At 46.6% G+C, this 15,000-nt stretch overlaps 6 protein-coding genes across 6 annotated transcripts in view; 3 read left to right on the forward strand and 3 right to left on the reverse strand.

The window, feature by feature from the left end:
- The window catches only part of CNG04180 (nuclear condensin complex protein, putative), a 4,966-nt gene extending 626 nt beyond the window's left edge, over nt 1-4,340 (reverse strand). The window contains exons 1-18 of the mRNA XM_572171.2: nt 4,166-4,340; nt 4,075-4,110; nt 3,913-4,016; nt 3,817-3,854; nt 3,650-3,761; nt 3,324-3,596; nt 2,993-3,271; nt 2,786-2,941; nt 2,272-2,739; nt 1,927-2,217; nt 1,413-1,862; nt 1,194-1,358; nt 1,030-1,123; nt 852-967; nt 540-781; nt 346-486; nt 143-280; nt 1-91 (exon numbers count right to left, since the gene is read on the reverse strand). The exon at nt 1-91 is cut by the window's left edge and continues 62 nt beyond it. Of these exons, the coding sequence (XP_572171.1) occupies nt 1-91; nt 143-280; nt 346-486; nt 540-781; nt 852-967; nt 1,030-1,123; nt 1,194-1,358; nt 1,413-1,862; nt 1,927-2,217; nt 2,272-2,739; nt 2,786-2,941; nt 2,993-3,271; nt 3,324-3,596; nt 3,650-3,761; nt 3,817-3,854; nt 3,913-4,016; nt 4,075-4,110; nt 4,166-4,193 (3,222 nt within the window). The 5' untranslated portion in view covers nt 4,194-4,340. The remainder of the gene's footprint in view (nt 92-142; nt 281-345; nt 487-539; nt 782-851; nt 968-1,029; nt 1,124-1,193; nt 1,359-1,412; nt 1,863-1,926; nt 2,218-2,271; nt 2,740-2,785; nt 2,942-2,992; nt 3,272-3,323; nt 3,597-3,649; nt 3,762-3,816; nt 3,855-3,912; nt 4,017-4,074; nt 4,111-4,165) is intronic.
- A 206-nt stretch (nt 4,341-4,546) lies between these two features.
- CNG04190 (conserved hypothetical protein) lies at nt 4,547-6,218 on the forward strand. Its single transcript, XM_572172.2, has 5 exons — nt 4,547-4,935; nt 4,982-5,149; nt 5,204-5,494; nt 5,549-6,003; nt 6,058-6,218. Exons 1-5 carry the CDS (start codon nt 4,681-4,683, stop codon nt 6,185-6,187), a joined length of 1,299 nt encoding a protein of 432 aa, XP_572172.1. The 5' UTR covers nt 4,547-4,680; the 3' UTR covers nt 6,188-6,218.
- Nucleotides 6,175-9,079, reverse strand: CNG04200 (alpha-amylase, putative). The gene is made up of 19 exons (XM_572173.2): nt 8,878-9,079; nt 8,697-8,819; nt 8,591-8,633; nt 8,390-8,533; nt 8,229-8,330; nt 8,063-8,171; nt 7,923-7,994; nt 7,863-7,869; nt 7,770-7,806; nt 7,642-7,714; nt 7,488-7,575; nt 7,354-7,428; nt 7,276-7,286; nt 7,138-7,220; nt 7,073-7,088; nt 6,918-7,015; nt 6,703-6,833; nt 6,461-6,634; nt 6,175-6,392 (listed from the first exon to the last, which is right to left on the reverse strand). The coding sequence occupies exons 1-19, from the start codon at nt 8,915-8,917 to the stop codon at nt 6,304-6,306; spliced, it is 1,515 nt and encodes a 504-aa protein (XP_572173.1). The 5' UTR covers nt 8,918-9,079; the 3' UTR covers nt 6,175-6,303.
- Nucleotides 9,080-11,808: 2,729 nt separating this feature from the next.
- Nucleotides 11,809-13,035, forward strand: CNG04210 (protein-methionine-S-oxide reductase, putative). Its single transcript, XM_572086.2, has 7 exons — nt 11,809-12,076; nt 12,136-12,167; nt 12,230-12,323; nt 12,380-12,535; nt 12,586-12,667; nt 12,728-12,807; nt 12,869-13,035. Exons 1-7 carry the CDS (start codon nt 11,929-11,931, stop codon nt 12,919-12,921), a joined length of 645 nt encoding a protein of 214 aa, XP_572086.2. The 5' UTR covers nt 11,809-11,928; the 3' UTR covers nt 12,922-13,035.
- Nucleotides 13,036-13,334: 299 nt separating this feature from the next.
- Nucleotides 13,335-14,275, reverse strand: CNG04220 (12 kda heat shock protein (glucose and lipid-regulated protein), putative). Its single transcript, XM_572088.2, has 3 exons — nt 13,730-14,275; nt 13,597-13,676; nt 13,335-13,534 (listed from the first exon to the last, which is right to left on the reverse strand). Exons 1-3 carry the CDS (start codon nt 13,944-13,946, stop codon nt 13,397-13,399), a joined length of 435 nt encoding a protein of 144 aa, XP_572088.1. The 5' UTR covers nt 13,947-14,275; the 3' UTR covers nt 13,335-13,396.
- A 182-nt stretch (nt 14,276-14,457) lies between these two features.
- CNG04230 (hypothetical protein) overlaps nt 14,458-15,000 on the forward strand; it is an 828-nt gene continuing 285 nt past the window's right edge. The window contains exons 1-3 of the mRNA XM_572090.2: nt 14,458-14,554; nt 14,629-14,725; nt 14,787-15,000. The exon at nt 14,787-15,000 is cut by the window's right edge and continues 285 nt beyond it. Of these exons, the coding sequence (XP_572090.1) occupies nt 14,629-14,725; nt 14,787-15,000 (311 nt within the window). The 5' untranslated portion in view covers nt 14,458-14,554. The remainder of the gene's footprint in view (nt 14,555-14,628; nt 14,726-14,786) is intronic.

The raw sequence follows: 15,000 nt of genomic DNA on the forward strand, positions 1-15,000 counted from the left end.
CTCAAGACCTTGGGTCAAGTCTTGTCCCTCAGGAGGTTGGAGTTTGGCAAAGTTGCCCGGAAGAAGTTCGGCGAAGATCAGACCAAAGTCACTGATGGCACGGTTCAGCATCTAACGATTAGGAAGGATCCTTCGCACTCACCCATTAACCTTTTCCCAAGTCTTTGTTAGCGCGTCGCGTTTGTACCGGTCGAGCTCCTCTATTGTGTCTTGAATCATGGACTTATCCTTGAGAACAGTAGCCATCATCTTCTTCAGAGCTTGCTCCTTCTTCTCAACACTTTTGTTATTTCATTAGCAAACATAAATGGTCCAAAATGCTCGGAAGTGAGTATGATGGCTTACCTATCGATCATGTTCATAACCTTAGGGTTGATTTTCTTACCCATTCCATTAGCCTGAGACTCAAGCTCTCGACACTGATCCCTCGCTTGTTGAAGATCTACACTTCGGAAATCATACGGAGTACCGATTTTACCAAAGAACCTAAAGGCCAGTCAGTACATCTGCTCCGAATTCGAATGATTATGGCCACTTACTGATGCTCGTCCAAGATCCACTGGAACCGATTTTCCAAATTCACCTTATGATCCACTAAACTTGCTTTCTCCTTTTCAACAAGCCCTAGATCATGCTCAAGCTTCTTGAGGGAGAGCTCAGCATCCGATATATCCTGTTTCTTTGCTTTGAGGTCACGTTCCAAGTCGGCAAGCTCGTTGTCAAAAGCGACAAGGACAGCTTCTTCGCTCCTGAGCTTCGTTTCGGCAGCCTTATGATCACTCTGCAATGAAATACGTCAATGAAATTTCAGCTTCTGGATTGCTAGTTCTAATGAAAAGCTCGAGACTGACCTGTGATGCTTTAAAACTTTCTTGCAGTGCACTGTGTTCAGCCTTTGTCTTCGCTTGAGCAGCAGTGGCTTCCTCGACCTCAGCCTTAGCACTTTCGAGATCACTTTCCAGTTGCTCTGCAAAGATATCAGATTTAAATGCTCGGATAGCAGAACGAAAAAAGAGGAAGTCAACTTACGAAGCTCAAGCTCCGCGGTTTGGATCGCCTTCTGGCGCGTCTTGACCTGCAATGTCTTCTTTCCAAGCTCGTTCTTTTTACTAGTGATATTCGCCTACTCATAGAAGTTACAATTGGGTCATTTTTACCTCGCTAGACACCATATATAATGAATAACAACATACCTTGATTTCATTCAACTTGGAATCTTTGTTGTTCTTGAAATCGGCCATCTCCTTCTCGAGACGCTTGCAATCCGCTGAAGCTTGCTTCTGCTTTTCCTTAGCTTGGTTGACGATATTCTTAAGGTCGGCAAGGGATGTTCTGGCCGCTTCCACCTCAGCAATAATCTACAGACATGTCAGTACCGCCCTGATTCAGTACCTTTGATCTGGTATGCGCACCTTGGTAGCATTACTGCCCTTTATCTGCTCCTCCAGCAACCTCACTTCGTGCTCACTTAGCTCCAGATTCTTTTTGTCCTTCTTCCATTGGTCAATAACTTTTTTAGCGCTTTGCAACTTGCTTCTGATTTCTTCTACTGCAGATCTGTGCTTTGCGATCTCCCTCTCAATTTGTTTCAACTCCTGCACCTTCACCAATACACCTCCGCTGCTCGGTGCTGACCCTCCAGAAAGTGTACCTGAAGGATCATATACATCACCTTCAACAGTGACAGACTTTACCGCGATTGATTTGTTGAAAGTGATAGCTTCGGCTGTACGCTTGTCAGCACAGATAAACGTGCGACCGAAGACGTAGGCCATTGCGGCAGAGACGTCCTCTGGGTAGCCAACGAGGTCAAGAGCAAGATTGACTTTGCCGGGAGCGACTCGATGAGCAGCGGCAAGTTTCTACAATAGTCAGTCCTATTTACCTTGCACAAATTCGGTAAAAAAATATGAGGCGGGCACTTACCTCAGCTGCAATCTTGGTAGCATCAATTTTGTTCAAAGGGATGATCGTCACCCTCTTCCGAAGGTTACCATTTTTAAGCAGCTTGGAGCCGACTTTTTCGTCGTGTACGACCACGTTATAAAGCTTTCCTCCCGCGCAGATCTCCAAGGCCGTAGAGTTGCTGAAGTTTTCTTCGTCAAGGTCGACCAAGTTGGCGACAAGACCCTTAACTTTGGAACGGTCAAAATTGGCTTCAGGATCAGAGTAAGTGAAGTCAATTGATGCAAGACGAGATTTAAGCATGTCGCGTTTCTAACATGTTTTGTAAGTACGCCTTAGATAACTTTGCTCGTCAAATATACTTACGTCCATGAGTTCGGTCATCTTTGATTGATGCTCGGCTTGAGATTCCAACATCTCGCGTTCCTGCTGTTCATCCCATCCAGCACTCTCGACCTGCTTTCTCAGCTTCTCCATTTGTGCTCTCTTAGCCGCAAGCTCCTTGACCAGCCCCTCTCCATCCTTCTCAGCCTTTTTAGCTCTCGGTTCCTTCTCTTTCAACTCCTTCTCCGCTAGACCAATCTTGACTTTGGCCTGCTCGGCTTCTGTCCCAGCCGCTGCCAGGCGGGCTTTAGCTTCTGCCAATTGACCGAGGTAGCCGCCCGCGTTCTCTTCATCGTTTTGATTAGACGAGAGACCCGTCAAAAGTGACTGAAGAAGTTCTTCGAGTTTAGAAAGCTCCGCTTGGCCGGCGTCGTATGCATCTTTCAATTCGGCAAAGGCGGAGCTCTCCTTGGAAGTCTCAGATCGCCTATCTTCGAGCGTTTTGGAAAGCTATCTGAGGGTCAATATCCAAATCATTTGAGTCGCTGTTACTCACCTCTCCGACAGTTTTTTTGGCACCTTCGACTCTCTTGGCATCATCTTTCAGAGTGCTTTCGGTGATCTCGATCTGAGTTTTGATCTTGACCAGCTCGCGTTCCAAATTGTTGACCGCTTCAGTCAAACCCTGGATCTTCCCTCCTTTGGCTTGTTCCTGCAGGATGCCATGAGTCAATAGGGTTGTTACAACAATCATGAAACGCACCTTTTCTTTCTTTTTACGTATTTCCTCTAACTCCTTTTCCATTCCATGACACTCTTTTCCTCCTCTCATTATGTCGCCTTTAGCAGTCTCGATGTCCTTCCTCTTTTTCTTAACAGTCTCTGTGGCCTTTTCAGCCTTTTCAACAGCAGCGACCCATTCGTACGCCTTCACGAGACGAGTGAGACGTTCAAGCTCAGAGGTGGCTTTTTGATATTCTAGATACGATCGTTTCTCAGCTCGAAGCTTCTCAAGTTTGGGATCTATTTCTTCTCGGAGCAGCTGAAAAGACGAAGTCAGCTGAGAGCTAAAAGTATTTTGCTGATTGGCGCACGCTTTCAATTTCCTCAACCTTCTTGTCTTTTTTAGTCATCGTTTTCATGGCCTTGTCCTTCCTCTCCTCGAACATCCTTGTTCCCGCTGCTTCCTCTACCATACCCAAAATCTCTGCTGGCTTCATGTTGAGCACTTTGGTGATTTTACCTTGCATGATGAGGAAATTGGGGTTATTGATGTTGAGCTGAACGGATTGGAAGAGGTTTTGGAGAGCTTGGAGAGTGGATTTATGCCCGTTGAGGAGATATTTGGAGACATTGCCGACCGCGATCTACAGAAAGGTATAAGCCAAATCTCGTATTTTGGAGAACACTTTGAACACACTTGTCTGGTGACTGTGATTTGAGGCGTATTTTCAAAACCAACTGGCGATTTCGATCTGTCCTCATTGTTGAAAACGATGGTGACAGATGCTTTTGTAACACCTGCTTGGCCCCTAAATACCACGTTGAGCATATTCTTTCGCACAGACTTGGTTTAGTGACACGTACCGTTTATAGATAAGGTCCATCAAGTTGTTCGCTCGAACCTATGAAAGCCATATTTTAGTCTCCACCACTGACAATCAATCCAGTAATACTGCTTACCGACTGCATATTCGTAATACCAAGTACGAAACATATCGCATCGAGGATATTGGATTTTCCCGAACCGTTAAGACCGGTAATGGCATTGAAAGATTCATCAAATCCTAGAGAAAGGGATATCATCAGGATACTCGTCATGGAACGACCTGGCATCTGACTTACCAGATATGGTTGTTCTGACGGGATACGACTTGAAGCCTACAGGCCATGAGTCTTCTATTATCGTCGTTAAGGCTCACTTCGCCAGACTCACCGTCCAAAATGAGCTCTTCGACCCTCATATCACCAACAGCCTTTAATTATCCTGTTGTTTCCAAGGAATTCTTCCTTTCTCTCCCGAATACGCTGATTGTAGGGGCTTATTGTGCTGATTATCTTCTCACTCCTCTCGTTGACCAGCTGAGAAAGATGTTTAAGGGAGGTTTGGGTGGTGAAATGAAAGAAGAGGAGGGTTATAGTTTCTGATTGTTTTGACCTACGCGTGTTTGTTGACAGCAGGCGCGTCCACGGCGGACGGCGGAGTCAAATATCGCTAAAAAATTCCACGTCATTTCGAAATGTACTTCTGGCGTCATCGTTTCTTTTTCTTTTTTGTCGGAGGGCTAATAAACGATGATGATGTTACGCTTGCCGACATTCTTCCGTCAGCTTTCGTTCGTCCTGATCGCAATAATTTCAAGCTTGGGTACATATCGTCTGGATAAAATCACCGCACTAAAGAACCGACCAAAAAGAATAACTTCGCGAGTCTTGCCTGTTTGAACCAGTATGATCCCTCGACAAATGTTATTAAGCGGGTTATCCGGTTTCACCGCTTCGGCCAGTCGACCTTGCCTTTCGCAACAGGTGGGACTGCCTTTTCTTCGGTCTCGTCGTAATATTTCCAACGTCACACCGAAACCAGCAAGACAGTACCTCGGTAGAATAACTCCCAAGCGAATCGCAGTACCAAGATCTGCCCTGGAAGGCTCAACGGTTATCGATACTAGTATACCCCGGCGGTCAATTTGGAGACCTATAGTAGTGAGTATGGCGATACACCAGCGAGGTCTATCACTGAATTTTCCAGTTTTGTGTGGCATTTGGTGGAGGAGGCTATGCATTACTGGCATTGTATACCAACTATGAAACTCAAAAATGGTCTGAGAAGCTTGGAGGAGGTAGCTGGTGGCGCAGGAATGTGGATCAGCCGTCAGATCGGGAAATGGTTAGGGCTAAGCAGCTGGAGGGCGCGAAAGTGGGTATATTCTGATATTTAATATAATGACAGACGATGCTCACGATCTTTTAGAAAGCTCAAAAGCTTCTCAATGAACTTCCCGGCACTTTGTCATTCCTCCCCAACTTGATCCTTATTCCCATCCTTCGAACCTATGTCATGGCCTCGGAATTCTATCTCAACACTCCCACTGCGCAACTTGCGCCCCTTGGGCTGATTGGGATGATGGGTGGTATCTTCATGGCTTGGAAAATTAGGAGATTCGAACCGTTCATGCGAAAGTGGTTCTTGCATCGACCGGTGATCTTTACTGCCTCTGCGAAGCGTGAATGGGCCAATTGCGTCACCTTGTTCACTAGTACCGTAAGTCATGATCAATATTTGAAGTTCTAAAATACTTACCTTTGCCCTATTTAGATCTCTCATCAATCATTTGCGCACTTTGGTTTCAACTCTTTCGCCCTTTTCTCATTCGGTGCTGCAGCCTTGACTTTCCTTTCTTCTCCACCTTCTATTCCTTCACTTCCTACTGCTACTCACGCTCCCCACTTTTTCTCTTTCCTTCTTACGGCTGGTCTTTTCTCTTCTCTCTCATCTCATCTTTGGACCAACATCTTTCGCCTTCCACGGCTTATCAAAGCCATCACCCATCCCGCCAGAATATCGACCCCTCAGGCTTTGGTTAGCCAGGCCGCTATTCTCCCCAGCTTGGGAGCTAGTGGTGCTATCTACGCCGCATTGACATTAACCGCGTGCTCGTTCCCTGATTCGAGCGTGGGCATCATTTTCATCCCTTTCATCTCAATCCCAATTGGCTGGGGTGTCGGAGGAATGATAGCGATGGATCTTCTCGGTCTTATCCGGGGATGGAGGTAAGACAATTTCGTATAGCTTGTTTGGCCAATATTGACTTCGATATCCGATAGACTCTTTGACCATGTGGCCCATTTGTCCGGAGCGCTCTTCGGTTTTGTCTACTATGGGTACGGGCGAGAAATTTGGGCATGGACTAGGCGACTTTTAGGTGCTCAAGAGAGAAAGGCAGGATTCGTATAATACTTTTCGGTATTGATGCATTGCCCATATCTACCAGTCCATCAACATTCATGTGCTTGGCACAAACTTATCACACGCAGATTCTGGTTCTACAATCTATTGCTATCATTTTCCTTTCACTTCTGGAATTCATCCCTTCCACGGGCATCCACCTTAGTCCAGATGGAAATACTCTCGGGAGGGGAGTAAAACTCGGCCCAGCCATCTGTTGAGACCCATGTCAGCCAACCCATTCTTCTGTTCAACAATTGCTACAAATATGCTAAAACTCACCATCCCCAATGGTAACCTCTCCCTGATGCCAGCCGAGTACATCAGTCCATTTCTCCCCTTTATGCTCTACACCAACTTCGCACCGCTTCGAACCATCATCTTTCCCGTTGCAAATCACCACAACACAACCGTCATGCTCCTCGTCGCCAACACGGACCCAAGCGAGGCAATTGGCTAGGTCGATAATGTTAGCTCGACTGGCATTGGTAATGAGAGAGGTGTAGATCAGTAATGAAACTTACGATGGTCCCAGTAATCACGAAGCTCGCCGTGAGCGAAAAGCTTTCGGCAGCGAACAATGTCTTCGAGCTGGTTCATGGGCTCCTGGGGGTTCTCTCCGCCACATCCATAAAGATCGCCGTAGAACACACACCTTTACGATTGCGGACCATGACACAAAGTAAGTATCACCATGTTTCGGTTTAAATAAGTAAAGGCAAAGTGGTAGTAAACTCACGGGTAACCGTCAACGCGTAGGAGGATTAAAGCGTAGGCCAAGGGTTTGAAGGCTGAGGATACCCATCTCTCAAGAGATTGACCGATCTGAGTGTCGTGCTATCGTTTATCAATTAGCTTGGTGGACATGAAATCCCAAAGCAGAACGAATCATACGTTGTCAACGAGAGTCCTAATGATCTCATAAGCTCTTTCAATACACAGGAAATAATGGAACTTACACGGCATCGAGGGGTCGACGTTGAACAAGGGAATCGTCAAAAATCTTTCGCAGGTCGTAATTCTCCCTCGCTTCTCCAGCTTGCTAAAGGAAGGTCAGCAAGCCCTATCATCATGCCGAATTAGACGAGATATCATACGTGGAAATTATCTGTGATGAAGATATCAGCTACCCTCTTTGCTCGAAGAATACAGTGAAAAAGCAGTGCTGAACAAACCTTGCAAGCATGAGTCAAAGCAGGAAAACTGTGTCCCAAGTCCATCAAGATATGCTTCAAGAGCGTCGACAGAGTCTGCAAGGTTGATCAATATCTCTTCTTAATCCTATCCAAGGGAGGATGACGTTACGCACCATGCCAGAACTCTCCGACGCAGAAAGCCTTTGTCTTGGAGTTCTCGCCTTCTCGAAGTTGCTTGACAAACTGGGCAATGAAAGATTGCTATAAATTAGACAGCGAATATAAGCATATGGAACAGATAGTAATACGAGGGAATGAATTACTCACAGAGATGTGTTTGACGGCGTCGAACCGGAAACCGTAGGCACCTGTCTCTTGGAGGACCCATTTACCCCATTTGCTAGAGCCAATCGTCAACAGCCGAATTGATGGAATGTTGTCATATCATGACTCACTTGAGTTCGGCCTCAACATCCGGGTGTGAATGGTCAACTGCAATTCAAGATTAGTTCAACAACGCCACGTTCGCTGCCTGCAGCAACGCTTACTATCGGCCTAATCCTCATTAGCCCTCCTCACAACTCACCCTTAACGGGAAGAAGACTTACAAACATGAGATAATCGAAAGACCCGTTTTCTTTATCAACATCGGTGGCCCAATGCTTCCCGTCCCCTTGAATCTGAAAATCTATCATCAGTTCCTCCGAACGATAATTAGACTGGGTGTCCTGTCGGAAACGGGACCCACCTTGAAGATAGCGGTGGTCTCAGTCTTTGCGTCATAGTCTACCCCTGTGAAATGGTTAAAATTCCACTTCATGTCGGAGTACTTGTCGCCTCTGCCAGGGAAAGTGAACCTTGGCAAACCCATGACATTAGTGGTGTCGACGTAATTTGTTCAGTGGCGGACGCACTTGGTCCAGCCTTCAATGTTGTGCATTTCTCCTACTTCCTTGTTACGGTTATTCTCGTCCACCATGGTGGCCATAAATTCTTCTTTATCATCAGCGCCGGCCCTAAGGAATGTCCTTATCAGCCTAACCATTACTGACAAAGATACTCAGCGCTGACTTACTTGTGATTCAAGACAGCATCAATGTACGTGATAATGCCCTTCTCAGAAGCAGCCTTAATTGCTTTTAAAAGATCTTCTTTAGTACCCCATTTGGTACCGACAGATCCTTTCTGGTCGAATTCTCCCAAGTCCCAAACATCATAACTGAGGGGCCATCACGTCAGTCGAGAAAAGAGCGGAGAAAGTCTGAAGCCTACTCACATATCATATCCTGTACCCTTAGGGCTAGAGCCTTTAGTAGGAGCTGCCGATTAGTCTTATTCAGCACATTTCCCTGGCTTTGTTCTGTCTCAATAGAAAGCCTCACGAGGAATCCAACAGGCAGTGATGCCCATGTTGGCCAGTCTTTCGGATTCGCTTTCATACTTTTTCCAATGTACACCACCACCTTCAGCGTACCATTCGAAGTACTGCATCATTGTAAAGTTTCCTAGTTGAAGTTAGCTAGTTTGATTACGGAGGAAACGACTCATCGAAAGAGAACATACCAGGCTTGCCATGGTGATCTTCGTTCGCGTGGTGAGCCATCTTGAATAACTCTACTGATACGTATGTGTCGGCCTAGTCAGGTTCGGAAGAAGGAATTGGTGGAAGAGAAGAAGAGGAATTTATATCTTGCCCAGAGATGCACGTTTCGGGAAGTGTAAAGAGGGCAGTTAAAAACGGACCTGGGACGACGATAGAAAACAGCATAGCATGATGATGGTCCCGGCTTAGGCCAAAGACAAGCCAATTAACAGCCGTTATCAAGTGCCAGGAACTGATTCATGAAGGTTAATCACGCAGCAGCAGGGACCATCAACCATCCGCCGCTGACATCATGACATCCAATAATGATGATCATTTCATGATCGCAAGCTTTTCCATTCACAGCCATGTCACGTTTACGGCTTCTGCGCTGATTCCGTTCCAGGGCGGAGCACATCGATAATTTGTCCACTGACAAAGTGGACGATTTATAAATCGTTGAAGGATCACATCAGTAAATAGTTTCCTCCCTCCTTTATTTATGGGTGTCGGGATAAAAACTATTCAAGTGTATTTGCGGAAGCTAGAAAAGAAGAAACGAGTGCCGGTACGAAAACATGTTTCCCAGTATCCTCATGATTTAGGACTGAACAGAGCTCAAAACATGGTCGTGAAGAAAGGGCCCTGTTGTTACGTCTTCATCACGTATCTACGGCTTCAATGATCCTCAAAGCAATAGAAAGCATTTCAACGTCTTTTTCGGATGACGTGTGGGGCAATCAGTAAACCTCTTCCTAAGTGAAAGCGTTGGTGGGACTATCGGTATGCCTAAAGGAAAATTTCGTTTTGGAATTTTGGCCTCTTGACCTCTACCAATGAAGATGGAGGCCTGAAAATCCAACGACAAGTCCAGCTTTTGATGTACTCTGATTCGTTCGCAGTTCCAGATTCGCCCATGTTCGAAGCGATACCGTAGCTCAATGCACCCGTATCTGAAGGCCATTGGAGACCCTACGATGGATGTGACTCAGGTGCTCTTCACCTATATACAGGTCCTATAAGCCATCTCAATCAAAACCTCGCAACTGAGCTCAACGCAATGGAGAAACAGTGGAACGAAACTATGAGAGATGTCAGCCAAAAATTCGAATCCTCCGTTTTTCCTTTGGGAATGAAGGACAAAGTCAATGCTTGACAAAATCAACAAAATCAATGAAATCGTGAAGCAAGAATGGATTTTAGTACAGGCGGAGCAATATAAACGACGTTGCGATGGGCATTTGGGATAAGCGTGATTCAGAAAGGAGGTCCGTTGGGGAGAAACAGGCTGAATACATCAGGAGTTAGCTTCGAGACCTTGTATTGACTTGGCGGCAGACAGCTGAGAGATGGATCGAAACTGCTCAAGGAATGAAATGGAATTGACTGAGGCGCGTGACGTTATCCTTTACACTTTGACAATGACAGCTCCTAACGAAGAGTTGCAAGATACGTTGAGAGAGGAGCAAAGGTTTATTCAAAGTACCTACAAATCCAGAATGAAAGAATTGTGACAGTCTAGAAGGAGCTTGAATGATTTCTTCACAGACAGCGGATTTGCACCTCCTGCACCAAACGCTTTGATAAAGTTGTTAAGACAAAGAGAAGAGGAAGAATAAAAAGCGCAAGATATTGCAGATCATTCTGACTCATCTGAAGATACCATTACGGCAGAAGAGGAGCTAGTGATCAAATATGTCGTACCAGCTTCCCAGTTTATGCGAAATAGCAACAGATTAGCTGAAGAGATGGCTGTCAAAGATAAAAACCTCCCAAGCAGTCAAAACGGACTGAAGATGGACTAAATGGCGTTTAGGTCAGATAGTGCAGCAGGTATGTCTTCAATGGCCATGCAAGGCCCTTTAAGCTCTGCTGCCAAACCCATACTCAACAGTTATGTTTCGTCAAGGCGGAGTATTGGAAGCAACAATCCTGTATCAACACCTTTTCAGCCAATTTTTCAAGACATGGTTGGCCTTATATTGACATCAGAGCCTCTCGGCCACGCTAAGGCGGACCGAGAAGAGCAACTCCCTGTTCATCCTTTTGCCATAGAGCTTTCCATCCCTGGCATTACAAGTAGCACCATCACCACTGACGACGGCGGAGATGATTCTACTATCGCCATATCCGCCATTGATGAATCTGCTATTAGCATAATATCACCTGTTACCACCGCGAACGGTTCCCTAAGTCAGGATGTTGGACGAAACTTCTCGTCTTTCAGATACTGGGGAGTATTTGAGGAGCGATAGCACCATTCCCATCAGTGACAACCAGGCGGGGCAGCCCAAGCTATCGACAACACCATCCATTCAGATGGGGCATCATTCTTCTCTGATACTCCTTACTTCAGGTCCAATAGCGTTTGCATACCACCTCACTGGGAAAGCCACGAGATAATCGATCACGAGACCGTCAAGTCCACCATGAGTGCCTCTTCCTTGTCGGGTGATTTAAAGCTTGAGTGTCTTAAAACGTCGCTAGCGCGTAGTAACATCCAATGCAGCGATACAACGGGTACGTGAAGTACACTAGGATCACCGTCGCGCCATCCATAGGGATAAAAGACGACATTCATAGGTCAGTGGTAGAGGGTGGGTGGAACGCACGACAAAGGGAAAGTTATTACGAGGAGGGGCGCCGGCTCAGCATCGATCTTGGAAAGGTAATCTTTTAGACCTATTTACTCGGATTAGGAGTCGGATGCAGAGTAGTGTAGCCTAAAGGATTGCTATAGCTGGCGCTACCAGATGTCACAGAGGAACAGGCGAAAAAACAAAGTCGAAAGAAAGTAAGCGGTACGTAGTATTAGCTACTACTAGCATCATCGGCCTTCTGCGACGACGGCCGATGGCCACACAAAATAATATCGCAATTTGGCGAGATGATAAAATCCACCTTTCGTTGCCGCCGAGGTGCCATCTATTTTTGCTGCATCTGTATCTCTACGTCTCGTCATTATTTCACGCCCAAAGGTCATCGCTTTCGCGGCCCTTATTCTGATTATATCAGCGGTGCTCCCACAGTACATGCTTCCGCTCCGCAACTTTTTCGCTTCTTTCTCGACTTCTCCGCGAACGCTCCACAACTCCAACATGGTCAATTTCAAAAACCCCCCTGCCCCTACTGTACCGAGTGCTATCAAGGCGAAGGAAAGTCTCAAGCCTGGTGAAGGTGGTGAGTGTATTATGGCGTTGTGCCCAAGTCCGAAGTAGGAACCGACGAATGCTTCACAGTCGAACAAGCCATCTTCGCCTCTGGATGCTTCGTAAGCCCCATTTGTCAGAGGACGGTTTAGGAGGAAAATTAACGAGGTTGCGGTAAATTCAGTGGGGTACTGAACACCTCTTCACAAAGCACTATGGAAACCTTCCCCAGTTCTCTGCTATTTCAGGTTACATTGGTGGTCATGCCGAAAGCCCCTGTAAGTCCATGTTTTCCTGCCTTCGTGCCTGTATTTGGTAACTGATGATGTTATAGCATACAGACAAGTCTGTACAGGAGCTACCGGTCATGCCGAGGCTGTCAAAGTGACTTACCAAACCGGATCTGTTGCCTATGCTGAGCTTGTGGAATTCTTTTATCGAACACACGACCCTACCACCGTTGACAGGCAAGGTCCGGACACTGGTACTCGTACGTTATGACCTTTATTTGTATGTGCTCCATGCTGATGTTATCTGCAGAGTACCGAAGTGCTATCTTTTACACAACACCGGAGCAAGAGGAGACTGCTAAAAAGGTGACTGCGGAGGTTCAAGAGAAGTAGTAAGTGCTCATTCTGTCGGTCTGGTTGCTGATTGATGATCGCTGATGACCCTTATCCAGTCTTAAGGGAAGACCCATTGTTACTCAGATTGCCAAGGCTGGTACTTTCTACCAGGCGGAGGATTATCACCAAAACTACTGTATGTTGAAATATACGCTTTTCGATCATGAGAAGAACTAATTGATGCATCAATTCTATAGTGGATAACAACCCTGGAGGATACGAGTGCCCTACCCATAGATTCTACTGGTAGATCAGCGACTAATGACGTACAAGGGTTAGGTATTGAGGGATCACTCCACGTATAATAATACCAAGTAGGATGATGACTATCTAGTACATTGCATAAGCGTTGTTAGTCCGCATTCAATCAGCCATTTTCGGGAACTTCATCACGTCTTTGCCTTTAAATAATGGTCTGGGAACCCATAGCGCTTGTCCATCTCAACATGCGCGCTGCATAAACAGCATCGGGGCCAAATGGGCGACCAACGAATCCTTCGTTACACTCGATGGCGATCAGTACAGTGACGGTTATCAGTAGTAAGGGGGCCATTGCCTCGCTACTTGAGTAGCCTCCCTCCGAAACATGTGATCATGACAATGCCGACGGCTGTTAATGGCTTAAGATTGGAGAAGTCTTGTTCGAAGTCAATGATTTATAATAACTGCTACACATATACATGTGTTTCTACAACATTTCTTTATTTACTTCTTCCCTTTACCAATCACTGGTTGGCCCCAAAGGCGTTCTTGGCCTTATCAGCAAGAGACTCCTGATTGTCGTTCTTGTTACCGGAGAACGTGTCACCGATCTCCTGGGTGTAAGACTTCTGGGATTGGGGCTGGCCAGTGGAAGCAGCAGACTAAAGTTCGAGGGTAGAAGTCAGCGATAAGATCGAGAGCGTGAGAGAACAAGTCGACTTACGTCTGCCTTGCCGCCAATGGTGTCCTTGGCCTGTTCGAGATAAGACTTCTCAGAGTCGGGTTTAAGAGCAGCACCAGCCTCTGCAACAGAGAGTTAACAAGTCTTCACAAAGGAAGTTGATGGAGAGACTTACTGTCGGTGAAAGATTGCCTGCCAGCGTCGGACATTATGATAAAAGTGTTTGTCTTGCGGTTGGGTGTGGTAGTAGTGGTAGTTGAAGATTTGTTGCGAACAAGTTTGTTAATGAAGGAGAGAAAGGAATATACGACGGCAGTGCTTCTTATATACCTTTCTGGCCACCTTGACCACCAGCCAGGTGACAGTAGAACAATGCTCGACTGTGCATTCATGACGTACTTTCAAAAGTAGCTGTCACCTCATCGCACCGCTTGGGGCCCGCACGATGACCCCGAACCGCGGCAAGAACCAGCAGCAACAGAATACGCGAAGATCAAGGAACGTTTGAACTCTGACGTGTCTGCCGTCTGACGTTGCAAGAAGAGAGAGTTTGCTGCTTGTTGCTATGCTGGAACCTGGGATCTGCCGGCTAGTCCGGTGATTAGCATGAAAAGGGGCAAATCAACCTCCACGAACGCTGAATTATGACGCGTTCTCGGTTCTGAGGACGTGGTTGTGGATGATTGGAATTTGGCGGGTGCGGGAGTTGGCGGGTGGTGACGATCGACGACGATGCGAGGTGCCTCAAACAACGTCACGTCTCATTTACCGAGGGGAACGAGAAATCGTCACCGACGGAAAATGATAAAACTGTATGACGTCATAGAGCAATTCTCAACTTGGCTTGGACCATGTAAAAGGCTGCAACCTCGGTCGTATTCAAGTCTTTTTCAGTAAATTTCACGACTTTTCACGCACTTGCATAGAAAAAAGCTTTCGAACAAAACCGTCGACTTCATTTTTGCGTATCCGAAACATCACCCCAACACATACTTTCATCGTGAGTCAACTTGCGCAGATTACAAGATACCTTCTTGTTGGCGGGCACTGACCTCCGCTTGGTCTTAACTATAGATGGATCCCGAGACTCAGCTTAAACAGAACCCCGGTTACGACCCTAAGCACGACTCTGCTGGTGCCAAGCACCCCAACCTTGGTCAAGGCCATGCTGGTGAGTCTCATACTCTGCTCCATAGTTTCAGCCTTGTGTTAATGTCCCATCCCTTTCGTAGGCGCCAACCCCCAAACTGGCGAGGCCTTTGAGTATGCTCCTCAAGGCGCCCACTCCCGACTGGACCGAAAAGACGAGCGAAACCACGGTGATGCTCTTGCCGACGCCAAGCGAGTCGAGAAGCTCGAAAAGCATGCTGAGGCTGAGCACGAGAGAGCCCTCAAGAAGCCTACCGCTGTTGCTGAGGCCCACGGTAATGAGCCAAGCCGAGGAGC

Source organism: Cryptococcus neoformans (assembly GCF_000091045.1).
Source record: "Cryptococcus neoformans var. neoformans JEC21 chromosome 7 sequence".
Classification (NCBI taxonomy): domain Eukaryota; kingdom Fungi; phylum Basidiomycota; class Tremellomycetes; order Tremellales; family Cryptococcaceae; genus Cryptococcus; species Cryptococcus deneoformans.